This window comes from Ursus arctos, unplaced genomic scaffold, assembly GCF_023065955.2.
Source record: "Ursus arctos isolate Adak ecotype North America unplaced genomic scaffold, UrsArc2.0 scaffold_8, whole genome shotgun sequence".
Lineage (NCBI taxonomy): Eukaryota > Metazoa > Chordata > Mammalia > Carnivora > Ursidae > Ursus > Ursus arctos.
Genome location: NW_026623100.1, coordinates 72535406 through 72559504, shown reverse-complemented (window position 1 = coordinate 72559504; position 24099 = coordinate 72535406). Strand labels below are relative to the sequence as shown.

General features: G+C 47.8%; 1 protein-coding gene across 1 annotated transcript in view; it reads left to right on the top strand.

Annotated features, from left to right (window-relative positions):
- VSNL1 (visinin like 1) overlaps window positions 1–18032 on the top strand; it is a 97464-nt gene extending 79432 nt beyond the window's left edge. The window contains exons 3-4 of the mRNA XM_026519213.4: window positions 14970–15185; window positions 16837–18032. Of these exons, the coding sequence (XP_026374998.1) occupies window positions 14970–15185; window positions 16837–17034 (414 nt within the window). The 3' untranslated portion in view covers window positions 17035–18032. The remainder of the gene's footprint in view (window positions 1–14969; window positions 15186–16836) is intronic.
- The last annotated feature ends 6067 nt before the right edge of the window (window positions 18033–24099 follow it).

The window sequence follows — 24099 nt, the reverse complement described above, 5'->3', positions numbered from 1 at the left end:
GCTACCGTGGGATGCATCCTACACATTCTGCAAGGCGGGACCAATGCCCCCACCCTTGGCTGGCTGTGGCTCCCTCTGCTGCCTTGCACTGCTCATGAACCTTGGGTGTGCCTCTGTCTGCTGCCCTAAAGAGGCTGAGGTCCCCAGCTACAGTTTATACTTTTCTGCATTCCTTTCAACACCTAACCCAGCACCCGGCATGTAGTAGGTGCACACAGTAGGTGATTTTTGACTAATCAATCAATAGATTTTTTCCACGAAAGAATAAAAGAAAATCATTTCCTTTACTTGTACATTTATAGTGTTCTTCGGTCTTCATATTCTCGGTGCATAGAGAACACAGCTTTACCAAAACACAAAACAATAATAGCAATAATAATAAGGCATCTTTCATTGGCTGAGTGCCTACTATGTGCAGGAGTTATTACAGACATCATCTTAATCCGAGAGCTTCATTCCTGGGTTCATCCAGAGAAAGAGAGCCCGCTGCCCCCAGGGGCGCGGCCCCTCTTTGGCGGAACTGATACCCAGTCCTGGGCATCCCGACTCATTCCAGCCCAGCAAGCAGTTCTCATCTCCAGCTCCTTTTTCATATGAATAAACGAAGGCTTTGAAAAAGATTACAAACCCTTTGCCCAAGGTCCCACCTCTAGTAAACTGCAGAAGTGGCCTTCAATCCCAGAGCCCCCTGAGCACAAAGCTCACACTTGGCACCCACACTTCCCTATGGGATGTATTTCCTTTGGGCCGCAGCCACACCTTTTCCTATGCTTGTGGTGGCAGAGATGGGAGTACGTGGGACTGGCATAATTGGGTAGCAGTTATAGATACGTCAATAGTGGGGGACAGTAATAAATTTGGGGAACCCTCTTAGAGTAGGCTGGGAGATTCCTCCTTTCCAGGAAATGCAGGGCACATCTTCGGAGGCAGTGGCCCGGAACCTGTTCATTTCTTACAAACTTCAGCTTCTGCAGCTAGAGCTCCCCTTGCTCGGGCTACCGTTGCTCCCCCTCCCTGTGCTGTGGGCAGCTCCCTCTCCAGGGCAAGGACCCCTGGCCTCTGGCATGCTGGTAGGGTCCTAATTGAGACGCAGCCAGCCTGAGCGTTCTCATCACTGTCACCATGGCATTATGAAGCGAGTTGGGTGGAGGGTGAAATGGGAATCGATCTTGAACAGATCACTCTATTCTAGGAGAAGTGGGGGGGATGAAACAACCAGTTTCAGAACCAGTTGCAAAATCTGCTCTACCCACTTCAGTCGGAGTAATTGAAGGAATCTCAGACAAGGGGTCTCTTTCCAGTTTTCCCCATAGCAACCAGCTTTCCAGCAAACACCTTCAAAGATCCTCACCCCTTGTCTGGTTTCAAAAATGAGCTCCTGGGGCGCCTGGGTAGCGCAGTCGTTGGGCGTCTGCCTTTGGCTCAGGGCATGATCCCGGCGATCTGGGATCGAGCCCCACATCAGGCTCCTCCACTGGGAGCCTGCTTCTTCCTCTCCCACTCCCCCTGCTTGTGTTCCCTCTCTCGCTGGCTGTCTCTGTCAAATAAATAAATAAAATCTTAAAAAAACAAACAAACAAACAAAAATGAGCTCCTTTTTAAATTGGTAAAACAGTCTTCTCTCTAATCAATCTTACAAACTCCGATTGCCTTTCAAGGGAAATTCATGACAATTTCCAGAGTGTAATTTACTATTGATGACCTCCTATTTTGTAATACATGCTAACAGTGGACTGGTTTATGTTGGTGGCTCAAGATTAATCAGCAAGAGAAGTACTGGAGGAAACCCCCTGCCCCAAATCAAGATGTCATTGATCCAGTTTGTAATGTGAATTGAGTATTGGACAGAAATAAAGAAAGAATTCATTAGATTTTTTTTAAAGTCTGAGTAATCAATGAATATCTGTCAGACTCTGAAACTTCCAATAGGGATAGAGATAGAGATATGATAAAGGGATAGAAATAGAGATAAATGTAGAGCGAGGGAGGCAGAGCTAGAGAGAGATGTTATAGAGATATAGATTATCTGTAGATGTGGAGAGAGACAGAGAGGTGGAGATACAGATACCTAGATACTGATACTGATGCACAGGTCAATGTAGATAATATTTGCCCTTCAAAATTTGACCCTGTGATTAAGACGTACCAACAAAAGGTGGCAATATGATAGGTGCTTTGGTTAATAACAAATGCAAAATAACGCAAGAAGCATCCATTTATCAAATTCACTGTTAATTAATTCTTCTTTTTTTGAGATTTCACTTCCAAAATCAGAAAAATAAATAAAATAGTGTAGCTAAAAGGAATTTTGAAGCTTATCTGATTCGTGCCCTCATTTTATATCATTTATAGGAAAATGGAAGTCTTAAGAGGCAAAATGGCCTGACTTTAGTCACATCCAGACACCCTGTCACTCAACCCAGCATCATTTCCTCTACAACACGTTGCTTCTTTTATCCATCCAAAGCATTTATAGAGCACCTACAGTATACCAGATCCTAACTTGATATAATAAAGAGCAAAGCATATTTCCCTTAAAGTAGAGGTGATATGGGCTGTTCTCTTGGTGATAATTCTAAAACGAAAGAGACTCGAAGATGAGTAAGGAGTCTGGATTTCTGTTGCCTGAGTCCCGTTTCCTGTAAAAACGTAACAGAACTTCTCTGAGAGTTCATGACCTTCTTGGGGGCAGTGTAACAAGGTCAAAATGCATACAGAGGGACCTGGTCTAGGACATAAGCAAAAATTGCTTCCCCTGCCCCAAGAGGCAAAAGCCCCCTTCTCTAGAAATTTAGTTCAGGACTAATTTTCTACTCAAATAGATGTAGTTCTCAGAAACCAGGAGTTAATAATAGTGGTTGCCTTGTAAGAAAGCCTGGAGCCCTGAGGGAAGGACCCATGAGGGCAGAAAAGGGATGTTGTCCCCAGGAGGGCAAGTGAGGGGTGGGGGAAGCATAGGGTGGGTGTGTTTGGCCCCTTTCTGGGAGGGGTCTCAGAGCCCACGTGTGGAAGGCGGTTCCGGCTCTGGGCCGCACCTGCTCCTGGACAGAGACCGGGTCTTGCATCTCACTCTGATTCCGCGTTGCCTCTCCTCACCCTCCCTCCTGCCCACACAGAGCTCAGCATAGAGCCTGGCACCAATTAGGCTTTTGTGAGTATCTGTTGAATGAAGACGTTGGCAGAAAACAGCTTTTGGACTCACCATTTCTAATTAAGGGGAAGTGTCTCTCTCCTCTTCCCATCCACGTGACCAGGTACGTGCACTGCTCCGGGGATGATTCACACCATCGTGAATCATCCGCTAAAGTAGTAATGGCAGTGACGGATTTTAAGGCCAAAGGGTGAGCCCCCTTTAGCACAGCTGACTTCAGACGATCTTCAGAGCACATTTCAGCCCTTCGGTCATCGTGCACATTTGCTGCTGTCTCCTCGGGCTGGAAAGAGACCCACTGTGCTGGGTCGCTTGGTCATTCCGACAGATAACTTTTTTTTTTTAAAGATTTTATTTATTTATTTATTTGACAGAGACAGAGACAGCCAGTGAGAGAGGGAACACAAGCAGGGGGAGTGGGAGAGGAAGAAGCGGGCTCATAGCAGAGGAGCCTGATGTGGGGCTCGATCCCATAACGCTGGGATCACACCCTGAACCGAAGGCAGACGCTTAACCGCTGTGCCACCCAGGTGCCCTTCCGACAGATAACTTATTAAGCACCTTCTGTGTGCCTGGCCCCATAGGAGGCACCAGGGATTTTAGCGGTGGGGAAAACCAGGCCATTCCCTCCCCTGTTTAGCTCCCGTCCATGGGGGGAGAAAGGCATTAATCAAACAGTCCGGTGAACACAGGATGATGGTTGCCAAGGGCGGGACTCCGTGACGTGCACGCAGGTAATGGAGGGTTCTGACCGAGGCTCAGAGAAGGTTTTCCTGAGAAAGCGAAGACTGAATCAAGGTCTGAGAAGCAACAGGTGTTGACTGGGCGGGGGCAGGAAAAGAGCATTCCAGATGGAGGGCACAGCAAGGCCCCAGGCAGTGGGAGGGCTCAGGGAGCAGAGGACTGGACTAGGTTCAGTCCTAGGAAGGCTCGGAGGCCTGGGGAGAATCTCGTTCCTTCTTCTGGGAAGAATTAGATGTGACTGTTGGGTACGGGAAGCGGCCACGACGAGGAGGGCATGAGAGGTTCCCTCCAGAGCTGTGGGGAGGAGGGATCGCAGAGCCCTGAGAGTGGGCATGGGGGCAGTCAGGAGGCAGAGAATGTGGGCCAGTGAGGAAACCAGGATCTTATTCCTGGATGAGGTCGCATGAGTGTGAAGAGCCTTAGGCTAAAACCAAATACCAAGTTAATCTTCAGGGGCCCCAGCCTGGCCAGCAGCCCAGGGTGTGTGCGCTGAGAGCCCACCACAAACCACCTGCTGACCCGGGAGCTGCCTGTAAGATCAGGATAGGAGATGCATCATGGCGGCCTTGGGGGGAAGGGGAGGAGGGACCCTCCAACACCCCCCATTCCAACTCCGTGCGGCCACAGGAACCTTCCATGTCTGTCATCTCGAGGAAACCTCACAACAATCCTTCATAGAAGGAATTAACTCCTATTGCCCCATTTGGTGGATGAGAAAACTAAGGCTCAGACGGGTTAACAGATTTAGCCACCATCACAGAGTCAGCCAGACTGGGTTTGCATCCTGCCTCTACCTCTCATTAGCCTTGGTGGGTCCCGCTTTCTTTCAGGGACCAAACCAAAGTCCAGGAGGCTTAACTGAACTCCTCGGGCTTGGTTGGCACATCTCCCTCCCTCCACAGCAGCACCCGCCACCGAGCCAGGGGCCACAGCCTCCATTTGCCTGCCCGGGGCGTAGCTCTGTCTGGGCCTCAGAAATCCTGCCAGGCCCCTCCTGCTACCTGGGGAGGCAGGGGGTGAGTGTGGACCTGTGTGAAGTCCCCGGTGGGGGCTTCATTTCCCACGGGCCTGCTGCTGCCTGGTTCAGCCCTGCTGAGGAGGACGGAGACAAGAAGGCAGGGCTCCTATGAGCACAGCACAAGGCATGGGGAGCACAGAGTGAGGAGGAGGAAGCAGAGGGATGGGCAGAGAGAGGCAGAGCCTTTCTGGATCCTGGTGAAGAGGTAGACTATAGCTCGAGGTGAGGGCTGGGCCCACTAGGCACGTGAGGTTTCTTCAGACAGAGCCTGATGCCCAGCCCATCCCACCCCCCCTTAGTGGTTTGACCTTATGCCAGTTAGTTCACCCAGAATAATGACCTCAAGTCCTCAACTTGTTGAAGAACCAGCTGAGGTAGCTTATAAAAAAGACCTTAGGGCTTTGCTCCCTGATAGACCCTCATGAAATGGGACCTGTGGCATTAGTGGCAGGGCCTGAAGAGGTCGGGACTGAGCCAGGGATCCACAGGAGGCTAGAAGCCTCTGGCCAGTTCCAGCAGAGGTGAGGGCAGAGGACCTCTGAGGTAGAGTAACCCGATTTCGGAGGCCAGGGTCGGGGGGGGGGGGGGGATGAAGAAGACTCCACCCTTGGGGAGGGAATTGTGTTTGTGGGTTCATTAGCCAGAAAACATAGACTTCTGACATTTGGGAACAAAGAAAAACAGAATCGACCTGAGTCAGGATGTTTTTAAAGGGACAGTGTCCTAGGAGAGATTGGATGGCAGACTCTTCAAGCCTGTGAGCAGTGGAGCGTCCAAGAATATTCTTCTGTTCTTTGATCCCATCATGAGCTCTATTTCAGGCAGACTAATGGGCACAAATCTATTCTGAGTTCTGAGGGCTACTGAGCATCAGCCGGGAGCTGGGCCTTGGGCAGAGCGCTGGAGAGAGTCTGTCCTCCCCAGTGGCCTTGCTGCCATCCACTCTTGACCCAGCCCTTCAGCTGTCACAGAGGGTCAAGGCTGTGCTGTGCGAACTCCTTCAACCGGAAGGTCGGTCAGGGCAACCTCTAGGAGACCTGCATCTTCATTAACTTGAGCAGGCCCCAGTGGACGCTGGGAGAGGGAGAGGTTCTCTTGGGAAATGTTGTAATGTTTTCTCTGCACTCAGTACAACTTCTGGAAGGATGAGATGTACAGGCAGCAAGACAGTGCAAAGGGCTGGAGCGGGAGGTGCAGAGCAAAGATTACATGAGCAGATGGAAGCACTATGTTTTCAGGCCATTTCTTAATACAGCCCCCAAACAGCCTTCTGTGCCAGGTGGGGCCCTGCACTTGCAGAGGCAAATGACCCCAGGCATAGTCAGCATGAGGTGTCTGGGGCTCATTCGCCACATATTAAAAAATAAAAAATCTTTTAGTATTCGCAACTGAGCAGGTTATTGAAAAGATGGAAGTGCAGGGCTTCGGGCCTCTCTCTGAAGGGAAGAGCCTCTGGGGGCTTTGGAGCGAGCTGGTAAATTGGTGCAAAGTCTCCTCTTGTCTTCCTGAGGAGAGATCAAGTCCTCAAGAATTTCCTGGGGTTTTCTCTTGCACGTTGGATGGTTCAGAGTAGGGCTGTGTGGTGCAATTGGGTACAATCTAGGAGAAAGCCCAAGAAGTTTCAGACTCTGAGACCATTCCTGAGCTATGGTGAAGAACAATGAAGGGACAGAAGCGTGCATGTTAGGATGCAGGGAGAAGAACACACAGGAAATTTTTGTTTAAGTTTCAAATTCATAAGATCATCTCCATTCCTCATTTGTGGCTCTACATACCGGTATTGTATCATAGCGTAATTTTATACTTATTTATGCAGTTTCTTGCTTAGTATCTATTTCCCCCCACTATCCTTAATGTTCTATGTCTCTTTCATATTTTATTCAGTATCTAACACAGTACTTGACACGTAGTAACAGCTCAATAAATGTTGAGTTAATGAATGAGTCAAAAAAGATACCCCTCAGCAGCCTTTTAGTAATTTCTGTGTAGTACACACATGCTGCCAGAAGGTGGCGATAAGCACCCATCACCGAAGATTTCGGACCTAGCGGGAAGGTAGCAAAGAATTACATAATGTAACAAATAGTTTGCTTCATCAAATGTGGATTTAGGTTTATTGCTTCAACTTGACAAAGAGAAACAGCAGGATGTAACAGAAATGACCAGACAGATGTGGTTGCCAATCCTGCCTCTGTCACATTCTGCCAGGAACCTGGGGCAAATGCTTGGATCTTTCAGGTTCGCACCCTTGACCACAATTCGGAGTTTAGAATGGCAGGTTTTGCTATAAGAACTGAATGAAGTAACACACATGAGAAATATTAGAACTAAGCCGGTTCCAGGGCTGTGTGATAATCATCAAAGCGTCCCAACAAATGCTGAGACAGATGAAAATCTATCCCTAACTTTCTACCTTCTGTTTTGTATGTTCGTGTTCTGGAAAGGCATGTGTATTTCCACTGTTCCTCTGCAAAACCTTGCAGCAGACTGACCCAGTGGGAAGAGAATTAACTTGAGGTTTTGCTGGATCTTTCTGAGTCCGTGTTTCCTTGTCTGTGAAATGGAGCTGAGGATTACTGCTTGACGGGGGTATTGTGAAAACTGATGTCGTAGCATAGATTAGCATCGATCATAGGACTCCATACAGAAGCCGGATGCTGCATGTGGTTATCTAAACTGACAGGTAAGTTAAATACTATTAAAGCATTCAGTTCTCTGGTTACACAGGTAACATTTCAAGGGTTCCTTTCCCCACTGTCCTCAGCGCTCTTCTGAAAATTTTATTCCCAGCCCCTAAGACAGTGGTTGACTCCTATGGCTAGTAGGTAGCATTTTGGACAGCATGGTTTTCAAATAGCTTTATGATCACAAGAAGTTCTAGCAGACAGAGCTGGCTAGATTATGATGCATGTCCAATGAGCAGGGGCTGTTTTCAGCAGCGGTGTGCGATCACCTGATTACCCGGAAGTTGGCACTGCAAGTACTCCTCTCATTTGCTCACTCAACAAGATCGTGTTTCACACCTACCATCAGCAGACATATGCTATGTGTTATGGACACAATGATGAGCAAACAAGGCTTTGCACTCTGGGAATTTACAGTTCGATAACTGATATTAAATAAATAAAAAACCCTAATAAATAGGATTGAATAATAATATTCATAAATGTCATTAATAATAATAAATATTACCAAGTAAAAGTGAAAAAGAACCAAACCATCCCTTTGGGTTGTCTTGAGGATCCTAGGAGACTGTGAATGCGTAATCAAACATAACCGCGCAGCACAGTTATTCGGAAGGCCAGTGTCAAAAAGAAATGGGTTCACTCGTTCATTTGCTAAGTCATTATTGAGCACTTGCTATGGAGAGATTCAGTAAGGAACTACATAGTGTAGCAGCCGAGGCTCTCTGTCCTCATGGAGTTTACATTTCTTACGGAGGAAGAAAGAGGATGACTAAATAATTGAAATATATTGTATGGTAGTCAGCTTTTTGGAGAGAAATGAAGCAGTGAAGAGGGTTAGGGAATTCTGGGAATGGGAGAGCTGACATTTTATTGAGTCAGTGGCATGGTTTTCATTACTGTTCGGTTGTGGTGGAAACCGGCGTCTTCCCTCCCGGGCACATGAAAGCATTCAGTTAACGCAGCAACCCCATTTCACAGATGGAAGCGCGACACACGGACAAATACACAGACATGGGAGGACACAGACCCTGCGCTCGCTGGAGCCCTGCAGCTCCTCCTTGGGAGGCGTAAGCACAGCTGCTGGGTGCAGAGGGAGCAGACCGTCCCTGCCCTCACAGAGCTCTTGAGCCAGGAGGGGCACAGCAGGCACAGGCTGACCGTGGTCTAAGGCAGAGGGTTTGGAAAGATTCGTCTAGAAATAAGTGAAGCACAAGCAAGCAGAAGGAGAGATTCAGTCCAGTCGTGAAGGTTCCATGGAGGTGGAGCGTTTGAGCTGGACATAAAGAAAAGGGGCCATGTTAGGTGACACCTGGGAACATAGGGCACAGAGGCAGAAAGCAGAGGAATGAGAGAAGCAGGTTGGGGCAATCAGGAAGGGCCACGAACATCAGGGTGAGAAGTTCAGACTTCAGCTCTGCATCCGTGAGCTTCTGGAGAGCAGGGCCCGAAGCAGGACACACAGTATTGCGGGCATGTAGTGGGTCACACACGGAAGCCCTCAAATAGCAAGCAAAGCAGTTCAGATTGGATTCCATTGGGTGTTTCTGTGAAGGCAAATGACACAGTCTGAGCCATATTACAGGACGATCCGAGCTGCTCTGGGCGTTGGAAGAGGGACCCGAGGCAGGAGGGAATTAGGGGACTGTAGCCAGAATCCCATGGGAGGTGGTCGGGCTCTGGCTGAGGCAGAAGGGAGAGAAGGGGGTAAGCTGTATTTAATCCTCCCAGTGGAAAGTCGACTGGGGAGGTCACAGGGTGGGAGAAGCAGAGGACGTCTTGACCTACCAGGACTTCACTGAAGGACAATCACTGAGTGAGTAGAAGCAGATGTTGTCTGGGCCCGTTCTCCTCCGCAGGGCTACAGGGAGCCTTGGGAGCGTCCCTGTGACCCAGCTCTGAAGACAGACAGCCCATGCTATCGGGCTGTGCCCACCTGACTGGGCTCTGCTGAGAGTCCAAGTGGAGGGGTCCTGGTCTCCCCCTCCCCACCCCCAGGAAAGGATGCAGCCCTTTTTTGCAGCAGCTCCTCGCAATCTGAATGCTGGTACAATGGCCGCCTTCATTTCCAGGCTTCCTGGGAGGCGAAGTCAATAGGAGAGGAAGATGTGCAGCCCAGAAAACCTATCTCAGGAACGTCGAGAAATCAGTGCAGGGGAATGCCATGGGACAGATGCAAGCTTCTCCTGCTTGTTGTTCAACGAGAATGGAGCGGGAATGGTTCCATTTTCCTGTGGGTATCATGCTACGCTTGGTGGGCTGGGTCCTAGCCCCACCATAGGCCAGTGACATCCAAAGCCTGTGTTCTCAGGGCACAACTGGTGCCCAGGATTGTCCCTGTGGTATGACAGGGACAGATCAGTGTGTAGTCTTGAGGTCAGAGTCTGACCCGTAGGGCCAGAATAGCCAGGGATAGAGGGCCCTTCCTGCCCATACCTTCTGTCAGTCTCCCACTATTAAGCTTGGAGCCCCAAGTGTCAGAGCAGAAGGGCTGTGGGCCCACATGGGGAGGGCTGGACCTGAGGAAGGGGGCTCCAGAGGGCCCTGAAGAAACTGCCTCTGGTGAGCCATCCTGGCCAGCCGTCATCCTCTACCCGGAGCTGGGAGACTTAAGTCTAGGGTTCTGCTGGCCCCTGGAGCAGACCCTGCTCCACCCTCAAACCCCATTCTCTGAAGAGGAGCTTCTCTCAGCCACCCTCAGGAGGGCCGGCTGCCTCAAGGGGCCAAACCACATAGGTGGGGCCTCCAAGAGCCACACGACCCAGGTCCCACCATCACTGGAAGGACTCCAGTACCTGTACTCAGTCAGCTGCTTCCCAGGTGGCTTTTTTCTGTTACTGGAAATGCAAGATATACTTGATATAAAATTTTTGACTGAAAGTAGAAAAACTAAGTGTGTGTGTACATAGACATAAAATAGAAACTAGAAAGTTATCAAAGACTAGCTATATTCTATCAACTAATGAAGTTTCTGAAATTTCTCACAACCCGATTCATCATCTTTCAAACAAATTGCCATGGACTAAATATTTGTGTCGCTCCCCAAATTCACATGTTGAAACCTAATGCCCAAGGTGATAGTATTAGGAGGTGGGCCTGTGCAAGGAGCTTAGGTCATGACGGTGGAGCCTTCATGAATGGGATTAGTGCCCTTACATAGGAGACCCCACAGGGGAGCCTAGATGGCTCAGTCAGTTAAGCGTCTGACTCTTGATTTCGGCTCAGGTCATCACCTCAGGGTCGTGAGATCCAGCCTCACGTCAGGCTCTGTGTTGGGTGTGGAGTCTGATTAAGATCTTAGGATTCTCTCTCCCCCTCTCCCTCTCTCCCCCCCCAAAAAAGAAAGGAAAAGACACCCCATCGTTTCCTCGCCTCCCATGAGGACACAGCAAGAAGTTAGCAGTGTGCAACCCGGAAGAGGGCCTTCACCAGAAACTGCCCCTGCTGATACCCTGATACCGGACTTCATCGTCCAGAACTGTGCAAATAAACTTCTGATTATAAACCATCCAGTCTGGGACACTTTGTTACAGCAGCCTGGACGGACTAAGACACAGGTGGAATTACATCTTATACGTTATATACGCACTCACGTATAAATATATATATATATGATTTTTCAACCTCAAAGTCCTCTTTTATTTATTATATATGCTTGTAGCTTATTAATGCCACTGAAAATTATTTCCACATCAACATGTAATGAAGTTACTCAAGCAAAATACATTTAATTTAAAAAATTAAACACATATTTCAAGCAACAAGACGCAAAAAATACTTCTACTTCTCAGGCACTATCGTAGTCCAGAAGTGAGTATGAGTTCAAGACCCTGATTTCTTCCTGAAGACGTTTAAGAGTGTGGCTGCATTTTTCTGTGATGATCCATCCAGAGTTGAATCATTTCATCAAAAGAAGGAGCATTGCCCTGATTAGAAAAATGCCAAGCACTCCGAACATATGATAGGATGAATTTTCTAAAGGCAACAAGCCCTCCAGATACGTGGGGGCTCCCGAGCACACGCTCAGTTCTTCTGAAGTGAACACACTGGCTGTAAAAGTCAGTAAATAGACCTTCCACAAGGCACATGTAACTTTTAGAGCTCAATCGATTTTTTTTCCTCAAGAATTTTCAGATCTAAATTAATATTTAATATACTGACCTAAAGTTCCCTGCTATTTTTAGATAAAACGATCTGATGTCCCTTCCCTTTAAAGTATGCTGTGAGAAATAAAATAGTTAAAGCATTCCACCGCCAGAAACCCACACAGATAGAGAAAAATCCCCAGTGGTCTCGAGTCCCTGCATACAGCAAGCCTGGTGGGTACAGAGCGCTAAGGAGAGATGGGAATCTGCTCTCACTCTGCTCTGCTTTGAGGCCATTTCACAGGGACCAGCTCTGCCCAAGACTCCTGACCACAAGGCAGGTAAACATATCAGCAGAGAGCAGGAAGCGGTGAAGAACACTGGTGGGCAAGGCACTTGTGATATGGTGATTACAATAAAAAATATGCACTTGGTCTCAGTTCCTAGTCCTGACACCAGAGATTCTAAGAAGCTTAGACTTTCTAGAAGGAGTAACAGTGCCTTTTGTATGCCAATGAGATGACATGGCCGGGGGGCCCTTAGATAGTTTGGGGATGGGAGCTGGTCAGAGGAAAGACTGAGGCAAGATGAGAGGATTGGAACTTGTAGCTCCAGCCCCCGACCTCTGGGGAGGGGAGAAGGGCTGGAGGTCCAGTTAAACCATCATTAGTGATTTAATCAACCCTGCGTAAGTAATGAGGCTTCCATAAAAACCCTTCAGCTACAGGCGTGAGGAGCTTCCTGGCTGGTGGACACACTGAGGGGCTGTTCCGGTGGTGTGCCCCCCATGCACGTTCCCCTACACCTTGCCCTATCCGTCTCTTCCACTGGGCTGTTCCTGAGTTGTGTCCTTTAAAATAAAGCAGTAATAGTAAATAAAGTGCCTTCCTTAATTCTGTGAGTCATTCTAGCAAATTATTGAAGGAGGGCCTTCTGGGCACCCCCTGACTTTCTTTCTGGTCTATCAGAAGTACCAGGGACTGGCCACGGGCATCTGGAGTGGGGGGCAGTCTTGTGGGTCTGAGCCTTTACTTACCTGCACGGACTCCCTGGGGATCAGTGTTAGAATTGAACTGAATTCAACTGGACCAGGTTAATGTCCAGAAAATCGGAGTTGTTACGAAGGAAAAACCAAAACAAACCGCACACGTGTGGTGTTAGAAGTGCCATAAGTTGGGCGCCTGGGAGGCTCAGTCGGTTAAGCGTCTGCCTTCAGCTCAGGTCATGATCCTGAGGTCCTGGGATCGAGTCCTGCAGCAGGCTCCCTGCTCAGTGGGGAACCTGCTTTCCCCTCTCCCCTTGCTCATTCTCTCCCTCTCTCTCTGTCAAATAGATAAATAAAATCTTTTTTTAAAAAAAAGTATCGTAAGTTTAAAAACGTTCAGAGCACATATGAATTGTAACTACCTATTTAGAAACTGTCAAGGTCAAAACTGTGCAGTTCAAAACTCAACACCTGGTAGCCTGTCCTCAGGTACCCAAGTGCCTACGGGCATTATGGGGTGGAGGGGAAACAGGATGAGCCCGTGGAAGAGGATGGGAGCCTTTCCCTCTTAACTCTCCACCGTGAAACCAATCCCGTAGTCTTGAGCGGTAGGAATGTCTTGTCCCCTCCTCTGTCCTAGTTCTCATCAGATAACACGACCTTCCTTTTCAGTTCTGCCTTGGGTTCCCCCATTAACTGTGAAATCCTGGAGCCTGGGGACTGTGAGCTGTTGATCTCTGCTTTTCCAGTACCGAAGACGGGGCCTGGCCACAAAAAGGCCTCCGTGGATTTTGATGAACCATGAAAAACGAAGGACAGAAATAATGAGTTCAGGGGATGAGGGAACAAAGGAGAAAGTTGTCTTCCATAGCCTCAGAAAAATGTCGTTTGATTAAAAAAGAAGTGGTTGTTAAATCCTTATTTTCTGAAATTAGTGCAATAATTGTCTTAAGCCACTCCGTTTTGGGGTTTTGTACCCGGCAATAGTAAGCACAACAGATCTTGGGGTCCAGAAGTGGGTGCTAGTGATACGCAAGCCTGTCAGCTCCTCCCCTGCAAGGCTTGTCTCTTCTCTGGCCTCACCTATGTGATCTCAGGTGGAAATACACATTTCCTTTCTGCAGGCAAATGTTCCACTTTCCAAGGTGCTTCTAAGTATGGGAGTTGTGGGCAGCAGGCCCCAGGGCGGGATGCACAGTGAGAGACCTGAGCCGAGGGCCCCAGAAGGGACACAGGCCCAGGTGGGCACGAAGCAGGCCATCTGTACAGAGGCTGGCCGGCCTGTCCCAGAAACAAGTGACACAACTTATGAAGGAGGGGATACCAGTGACATCCTCAGACACCTGCTTTGGTCTTTGTATTTGCCAGATTGATTCATCCAAAAACACCTATACCCCCTCTCTGCCTTAAAACAGCACGTGGTTTGTGGTTGCTTTTGGCTTGGCGTTTGGGGCTTGTTTTCTACCCTCCACCTAGAGAGTGTCCTTGAGCTTTGCTGCGGAGGACAGAGGGGCAGGCCTCCGAACCCCCTGCTGTTTGGCCCTGGCTGAGCCCACCGCCTCCTTCTCCACCTCTTACCTCCTCCACGTCTTACCTCCTCCAGGCTCTGCTCTTCCTTTTCCTCCAGTGTCCGTTCTTTGTCTCCAACGGCACTCTGGCCAACTGTTGGCTCTGAAAAGAAACCTCTTTATAGCTCTCAAAAATAAACCCAGTCATGTTCTATTTTTAATGATTTTAAACGTCTGTTCTACAAAAGAAAAGTCCCTGTAAAAAGAAGTGAGCCGCTGGAACCGTTCCCGGGAGGGGAGTGTGGGTGGCGATGGGGAGCCGGGGGCAGAGAAAACCGGGTCTGGGCAACCTCGCGCTGGCCCCACGGGGCGGCGAACCTAGAGGTCCACACAGAGGAAGGGAGGTTCATGGGGTCCCACTCTGCGTGGGCAAAGAAGTCGGCTACCTGCCTCCGATCTTGTCCTGGGGGGGGGGGGGGAGCAGGGAAGCCAAGGATGAGGGACACTAGCTGCGGGCTTGAGGGACCCCGCCGCCACGGAGGCTGCATGTCCCCAGCCCCCTCCACAGGAAATAGCCAGGCTTCTGGGTGAGGACGCGCTGATGGACCCCTGCCCTCGGCCTTGACCCCGGACATTGGGGTCCCGGCCTGCCACACCTCCTCCCACGGTGGCCGAGGAGCGCCCGCGGTGCGGTCAGCCAGACGGTGCGGTGGCCTCCCGGGTTTGCCCGGACCCCGCGGGGGCCTGAGGTTTTGGGCCCTCCCTCCACCTGAATTTGAGCCTTCTGCTTGCAGTTCTTCCCTTACGGGGACGCCTCCAAGTTCGCCCAGCACGCCTTCCGAACCTTTGACAAGAACGGGGACGGCACCATCGACTTCCGAGAGTTCATCTGCGCCCTGTCCATCACCTCGAGGGGCAGCTTCGAGCAGAAGCTGAACTGGGCCTTCAACATGTACGACCTGGACGGCGACGGCAAGATCACGAGGGTGGAGATGCTGGAGATCATAGAGGTGAGGCCGTGGGCCCTCGCAGCGGGGGTGGGGGCCGGAGGGGGCGAGGAGCAGGGGACCCTCGGGGCGGGGCCGTGGGAGAACCTGGGTGGCCGGGCCGGGCCGGGGCCCTCGTGGCGGGTTGGGGGGTGGGGGCCTTCAGGGTGGGGCGGGGCAGGGGCCCTTGGGGAAGGGTCGTGGGGGAACCTGGCAGGGGCGGGGCCGGGACTGCGGGGCTTCGGTGGACCTCGGGATGTGGCTGGACTTCTGGACTGGGGGGACGGAGGGGGACTGAGTCTAGGACAAAGGCCGCAAGGCACAGGAGGCCGACCCCCAGGAGTAAGCTTCCTGGGCCCTAGGCTGTGGGGACTTCTTTTCTTCCCTGCCTAGAGCCCCGGTAGTTGCAGGCCAGGCCTTGAATTCTCCGGATCCCCCTTCCCCTGCCTCGGTGGCCCCGCGGTGGGAAAAGTCACAGATCCAGGCCGCTGGGCCCTGACGCTGGGCGCCAAGGATATTATCAGACTCAGTTCTTCTGCCGGTGGCTTAGCTCTGCTCTGCCGGATGTCCCCCTCTTCCTCAAACCAGCTTTCCCCTGGTGGGCATCTTGGCTCCCCTAACTGGCATCTTAAGCTTTATTGAGTTATAATTTACAGGTTATAAATTCACCCATTTTAACTGTAAGATTAAATGATTTTTAGTAAATTTACCAAAGTATGCAGCCATCATCGTAATCCAATTTTAGAACATTTTCATTCCCCCAGTAAGACCTCTCTTGCCACCTGCCTGTTCCTATTATAGACTCAGAAGACTCCACTCTTGTTTGTCTCTATGAATTTGTGTCTCTGGACATTTCACATAAACAGAATCATACAATATAAATATATGGCCTCTCTGGCTTCTTTCTTTCTTTTTTTTAAATTTATGTTGTAGGATTTATCAGTATTTCGTTCCTGTTAATTTCTAAAGTAGTATTCAGTTGTACAGATCCATCATATTGTTTATCTGTTTACCAGTGGTGAGTGCTGGTGTTGCTTCCACTTCTTGGCCCTTATTAATAATGCTGCTAGAACATTCCCCCGCAAGTCTTCGTGTGGATGGGCGTTTGTTTCCTTGAGGCAGTCTCCTAAGAAAGTCGTTTCTATTTAGGAAATTCCCATGTTGAGAATTACTTGTGTACAGTTAATTGAACTGGGTAGTTGGAATTCTTTAACTTAGGAACAGAGTCCCTGATCCGCAGATCTCCCTAAACTATCTTCTTTCTGGGCTGAATGTTACCGGCCCACCTTGCTTGCTTGTCTTAACCTACTGTAGGTTCCTTATCAGCTGGGACCACCTTTTCTGTTTTCCTAAATCTTCAAGGACTAGTGCGTGGTGACTTTCATCTGCACTTCAAACCCAGAATGTTTAAAACTGAACTCATCATTTTCCTCCTGAATCTTCTCCTCGTCTATTATTCCTGTGCTTACCACTGAGGTCCTTTTTCTCCGCACTTCCTCCAGCCAGAAACCTGGGAGTCAGATGAAATTCCTTTATGCTCAATTAGTCACAAGACCCACACGTATTTGATCATATCGCTGTCTTATTTAAAACGATTTCAGAGTCCTTTGAAGTAAATTTAAATTCTTTATCATATCGTGGGAGAACTTTACGCTCTGTTTCTGGTTTTCCCAAGGCTATCTATAAGATGGTAGGCACTGTGATCATGATGAAAATGAACGAGGACGGCCTCACGCCTGAGCAGCGAGTAGACAAGATTTTCAGCAAGATGGATAAGAACAAAGATGACCAGATTACACTGGATGAATTCAAAGAAGCTGCAAAGAGCGACCCTTCCATTGTATTACTTCTGCAGTGCGACATTCAGAAATGAGCTGAGGTCAACGCTATGGACTGCACAAAAGTCTCGATGTTCCATTCAGTCTGCAGCTATTAACACACACACACACACACACACACACACACGCACACAGATATTGCTTGGACTACCTATCAATGGACTTGCTTCTTGTGTTTGAAACACTTGTGTGCATGAGAATGTCATTTGCTAATGAATTTTAAAAGCATATATTATAAAACAACCTGCCACAATGTGATATGTGTAACATCATTTCATAAAAACCCTTCTCCCCTCAAGCCTGGGCAGAAATGTGCTGCAAAGAGTTCTATGGTTTCTTGTTCATGTTTTGCTAATGCTCGTGTCTCCTTGATTACATGTTAGTAGCACTGAGCCCCCCACAGTAATGTAACTTAGTAGAAGCCGTGTCACCATTCTCCTGTAAAATAGTACTGGACAGGCGCGCGGAGGGGCCTCCGCTCCTCTGGGTGGTCCACACTCGAGAGCTTGTGTTATCAGTGAAGATACATGTGCTATATTTGCATGCGTTTTAGGGTTGCCTTAATTCTTACCTCATTTGCATTCTATCAATCTGGAAAGAGCTGTGTTGGAGTTAATGCAGTATAAAACTTAAAAATCCTGCTAAATGACTCATTAACTAAGTATATCTATCTCTATATACATACACACAAAGATATTATTTATTGAAAGTAAAAAAAAAAAAAAAGCCGGAAGTGTATTGATTTCTGCTTGAATTTTCAAAGGCTTCCAAAGAGGTGGCAATAGATGTCCCAAATAAATTTATAACATTTGACTTTTTCCTTCAATTCTTATTTCATAATTTTAAATCTGAAACGGACGTTCATAATTACCAAGGGTCGCTAGCAACAACTTACAAATCTGCCCTGAAACACACATCTTTGAAATTCAGAGATTTAATGACAACGAAAGGGGAAAAAAGCAACTTCCCACCTCTTCATCCTGGCCCTCAAAAGAGGGGCAATGAACGTGGTATGTAAAGTTTAAATAAAACCTAAAACTTGTTCGTTCTCAAAAAATGCTCATTGTATAAAATTTTCATCTCAATGTGACTGGGTGTTAGCAACACGTTACCTTCTTCACCGGCTGTGGAGGACACACGCAGCCAGCTGAGACGAGTCCTCCAAAAGCAACTTGTAGGAAAGAACACATCTGGCTTTCCAAGTCAGAAGTATCCTAGTTGTTATGTTTTTTCTTTTTCTTTTTTAGAGAGTGGGGGAGGGGCAGAGGGAGAGAGAATCTTAAGCCGACTCCACGCTGAGTACAGAGCCCGACAGGGGGCTCAATCTCATCACCCTGAGATCGTGAGCTGAGCCAAAATCAAGAGTGGGAAGCTTAGCTGATTGAGCCACCCAGGCATCCCGCTAGCTGTTATTTTTCATGATGGGACAAAATTCTGACCCTTTTAAGCCTGAGGAAAGCAGGCAGAGTTCCCTCAAGAACTCTAAACGCAGGTTGGTATTTTCGGAACGAATCTAGAGCAGCTCAATCTTTCTCTACAGGGCTGTGCAGCGGATCTTCCGTGCTGGTGGAAAGGTACATGTCTGCGTTAGCTCCACGTAACTATTGAGCACTTCAATTCAACTAGTGTGACTGATGAACTGAATTTTTCATTTTAATTAAATGTAGGGCTCCAGGGTGGCTCAGTTGCTTAAGTGTCCCAACTCTAGATTTCAGCTCAGGTCATGATCTCAGGGTCATGAGAACGAGTCCCAAGTTGGGCTCTGCACTTAGCAGGGATTCTGCTTAAGATTCCCTCTCTCCCCTCCCCTACCCCTCTAAAAAAATAATTAATTTACATTTAATTTGCCACATGTAGCTAATAGCTATAGTATCAGACAGGACAGTGCTATATTATTCACTTTCTATTGTCTTTTCCCCTAAATAACTCTTCCTCTGTCTTAGGATCATTAACTAAGACCAGAGACCAGGGCCTAGTGATTCTATGCATCCATTCAACAAGAAGCTGTGGGCAACACACCTCACCACAAACACTCAGGACACCGGCAGTCCCCGAATCACTGGTAGACCCGTCCCAAGTGGTAATAGAATGTCCTTCACCCCCATGCTTGGTGAGTCCAACGTGGGGCAGGGAGAGCCAGGAGAGCTTCGGAGCCTCCGGATATTCTCTGCCCCTAAGTGAGAGGGAGCAGGGGTGAGGAGCTAGGGAGGCTCCTTAGAATGGTACTTGGCTAAGTCAGACTGACACTGCATTCATAGCAAATCGTCGTCGTCACCTACTGTGCACCCAGCGCCATCCTTATGGGTGGGTGGGGGGGAGACAGACAATAACCAAACACCACACACACACACACAGATGACCACCTGTAAGTACAAGGAAGAAAAGAACCACAGGCTAAGAAGGATGGGGAGTGATGGGATGACGCAGTGGCTGTGACAGACGGCTAGATGACACTTAAAGTAAGACCTGAACGAAGGAAGTGAGCCACATGGATATTCAGGGCAATTATGGAAAAAAACTCTCTAGCGGACTGACTAGTTCGTTCCTTTTATTTATTTATTTTTTAAGACTGATTTTATTTATTTCAGAGAGAGAGAGAGAATGCACACGCATCGGGGGAGGGGCAGAGGGAGAGAGAATCTTCAAGCAGACTCCGTGCTGAGCACAGAGCTGAGCAGGGCTATTTCTCACAACCCACGAGATCCCAACCTGAGCTGAAACCAAGAGTTGGATGCTCAACTGGCTGAGCCCCCCAGGCGCCCCTGACTAGTTCTTTTCATAAATAAAATGTAGAAATTGGGCGAGCAAGTGAGCACGGCACTGCAGTATAGACAGGTGCCGGGCTGCTGGAGAGCGGTCGGGCGGCACGTGGCTACAATAAGTGGGCCTGTGCCCGCAGAGGCGGCACTCCCACTCTGGTATTTGGCCCCAAGAAGCTCTCACAGAGGGCCCTGAGGGGACGTGTCCCGAGATGTCTGTGACAGCGGTGTGTGGGAACTGCAAGCAATCTGGCGGTTCATGACTAGAGAAATAGGTAAGTGAAATGTGGTCGACGCAGCTTACGCGTTCTACACATTGGCTGGAGGCAAGAGACTGATGTACACACAGCCACATGGGCATAACTCTTTTTTTAAATAAAGATTTTATTTATTTGAGGGAGAGAGGGAGAGAGTGCACGAGAGGGGTGAGGGCCAGAGGGAGAGGGAGAAGCAGACTCCCCGCTGAGCAGGGAGTTCTACACGGGGCTCGATCCCAGGACCCTGAGATCATGACCTGAGCGGAAGGCAGATACTTAACCGAGCCACCCTGGCCCCTCGGGACATACCTCTTTTAAATGCCAAATGGGGAAAATAGAAACCAAATCTCATGCCCAGTGTAATATATATAAATGTAAAATGCATTCTCACAATAAGAACACCGATGTCATGTAAAACAAAAAGAAGTCTCACATCAGAATCGTTTCTAGAGGTGGCTAGTAATGGGAGTGGCTCAGGGACCGGGCTCCTCAATAACTCCTCCCCGAAACTTAGTGGTTACTAATAGCAAGAATCGTTTTACTATTTCCATGGTTTCCGTGGGTCAGCAGTTTGTGAGAGGTTCCTGCGGCTGATGCTGGCCTGGGGTCGGTCCTGCAGTTGCAGCCCTCTGGGGCTGCGGCAGCTGGGGTCTGGTTGGCAACTCTCTTCCTTAGTCTCAGGGCTCCTCCCCCCGGGCTAGTTTGTGCTTCCTCACAGGAATGGTGGCCTCATGTGCTCATGACTTTTCTTTCTTTTTTAAAGATTTATTTATTTGATGGGGCGGGGGGGGGGCATGCACACAAGCAGGGGGAGCAGCAGGCAGAGGGAGAGGGAGAAGCAAGCTCCCCTCGGAGCAGAGAGTGAGACACAGGGCTCGTCCTGTGGATCGTGACCTGAGCCGAAGGCAGAAGGCCAACGGACTGAGCCACCCAGGCGCCCCAGCACTCACGACTTTCATGGTGGTTCAGGCTCAGCACAAATAGTCTTACAAAGAGGGTGGAGGTTTTCTAGAATTTTCTGACCTGACCTCAGAAGTCATGAAATATCACTTCCATTGCATTTTATTGATGACAAGACAGTCACAGACCCATCCGTGTTCAAGGGAATTAGATTCCTAGTCTTGCTTTATACAAGGGATTCCTATTGTTTGAAGTCTTCATATTTCCTGTAATTCACTCCTTCAGGATCAGTCTTGGATGAACAATACAAACTTCTTTCCTAAGAGGCCAGATGCTTATTTCCTCCACATAGTTGGAACTCATGTCAAGAAGCAAAACACATGCTTAAACAGATGTCTTCAGAGAGCTTAAAGGCGAAGGATGTGTAGGGGAATAGCAAGACACCGATAGTCAATTAGAGCTCTAAGTAAAATCACGTCCGGTTGCCTGAGGTCCTTTCTTATAAGTAATTGAGTTTTTCCAATATTTTTGGGGAAAAAGTTCAGATTTTCCCCAGCATCTTGCAGGTGAAATATCATCACCAGACTCTTCAAGTCACGTTGTTTTCCATCTGTACACTCACCAGTGTGATGTCACTCATCAGTACCAGCGTGCTTGCTTCCACCTCGCATCTTCCGTCTGTGAACGGCATAATCGTTCAGTTTTTAGGCCCCAGGCCAATTATCCTGGATTCTTCCCTCACAACTCCATACTATTACCAGCAAATCCCACTGTCTCACTTCCCATTTGAATGCTTCTACCTCCTTTACTTCAGCCCAAGTCACCATGACCTCCTAGCTGGACCACCGCCAAAGCTTTCTTTCGTTCACCATACTCGAATGCTAACCTATTCCCACAGCTGTCAGAGAGATTATTTGAATATGTTGCCTGGACCAGGTCTGAAAACCTGTTAGATGTCGAATGCTCCCCTTCTGCCTATCTCTGCACCTCTTCCTCTTTGCTCACTAGCTCTCCCAACATGGGCCTCATGACTCACGGACATGAAGTCCATCCTCACTTATGGACTTTGCACTCATTTCCTCTGTCTGGAACCCTTGCCCCAGGTCTTCCCATAGCTTTCTCTTGCTCATTTCGGCTCTGCTTCGATATTACCTTCTGCAGTCTTCCCTCAACACTGCTTCTGAGACACCCTCCCCCCCACACACACTCAACTCCTCACCCTACTTTATTACACACAGCAGTTACTCTTCTCTGGAATTCTATACAGTAGACGTTCCCCTGAGCTAGAATTTTAGCTCCCCGAGGGCAGATTTGGTATTACTCACACTAGTATTCCCCTTGCTTTAAATTGTTGCAAGCACGCACATGGCAGGAACGTCATCATTTTTGAATGAATTCATCTCTATATTCTTATACTTGAGAAAACCAGGCAGCAACAGCCCTCTTAGGCTTGCTGATCAGTGAGTATTCTCAGGCCACATTAATTTCTATGGGATCTATCCAGATGCCCCAGCCAAAATTCAAGAGGTTAGGTATGGAGATTATAAATAATTAAGAAAGAAAATTTCATTTGCTGACTCAAAGAATAGCTCATTTATATCCACATTACTTTGCCACCCTTTAAAGAGCAAAAGCTGTTCCTATTAAATAATATTTTGATGTATCTTCCAGTCCACAATCACTTAGTTCAAGTCATGAGATACCAGTTACTGGTTGAACTTCTAGAACTCTAAGTTTCAAACCAATTCTCCAGAAAATCCAAGTTGGTTGAAGTATAGACATCTGTCATGATGTATAAAAAAGTCCTAAATCCAACCAGAGCGTCACTGACTCGGGACATGATAACCGGTACTAATTCACGGGGGATCTGGTCACTCGGTCGCCATCCCGGCGGGCAGCTCTTCCGATCCAGCTCGAGTCCCAGACAATGGTTACTAACTCAGAATTGAAGCCTTTTGGTTTCCAGACATCTTGAAGACACGTGAAGGTGAGGGGGGGAAAAAACCAAAGCAACACTAGAGGATGGGATGGAGAAGTGAAAATACTTAAGAAAAAAGAAGGCAGTGCCTGAATCTTGTGTTGATTATTGGCCTAAGTAACTCTATTATTTATATCTTGGTTTACTACAACTCATCACATTTGTTATTTTGAGAATGATCTTAATCATGTCCACCCCATGGATCTGAGAAGGTAGGACCCTGAAGAGTCCAAGGGAGCACACGCCCCTTGTTTCCCGGGAACCTTATGTATGATGTAGTGAATTCACTCAATACACACACATTTGAAGTTTTATTTTTAGAAGTTACACGTATTTTTTTAAAAAAACTTCTTCTTTTATTCTAACTAATATTACTATTAATTAGAACATTAATTGAAGATATTTTCACTTATGATAGTTGAAACCAAAACTTTGTGAGGCTAAAGCGATGAATCATCTTCGACTCTTAACAAAAGATGTTCAGATACCTGAGGATTCTATTTCCCAATCTGTATTGAGACCTGTAACATTCAAAACCATCACAAAGATTCAGACACTAAGCTTATTTAGCTAACATAAGTTTATGCATTCTGTATATTCTGCTTCATTTTTTATTTGAAAAAGCACATGTATGTTAAAAAATAGTTTTGATACAAACTAGTTATAAACGTACCTTTAAAAGGTCAGACTTTGCATGGGTATGGGGGGATGTTTATTAACTTTCAGCATACATTTCCTCTTTCTGTAAAATCTTAGATTAGAAAAGCACAGATTTTTGGACTTCTCATTTGCCACTCCTTTGAGGTTAATTAGACACCCTCCCCCTCTACTAAAATAAAAAATAAAATCCAGCTTTTCTCAGTAACAATAGAAGTGCTGCTGCTTTTAAAATATTGTTTTTCTTAAAATACGTCCTTTTCAATTACATAAATATTTATTGCTAGCAATACAGGGAATGCTTCTTGGATGTCCACGTCTATCTTAAAAATTCAGCACTTACCCTGGTATCAAAGAGAATATAGGCAGGAGTCCTATTCATGCCTTCTTTAAAAAAAAATAAAAAGGTCAAAAAATACCATTTCCTACAATATGCTGTATTTCATCATTCTAAGAAGCACATTCTTAAACAGCTCCAAAATCGGGACATGTCTTTAATGTCACAGATGTCAGCTCATCATCAACAGGCTGGCCTCTGGCTCTGCGCTG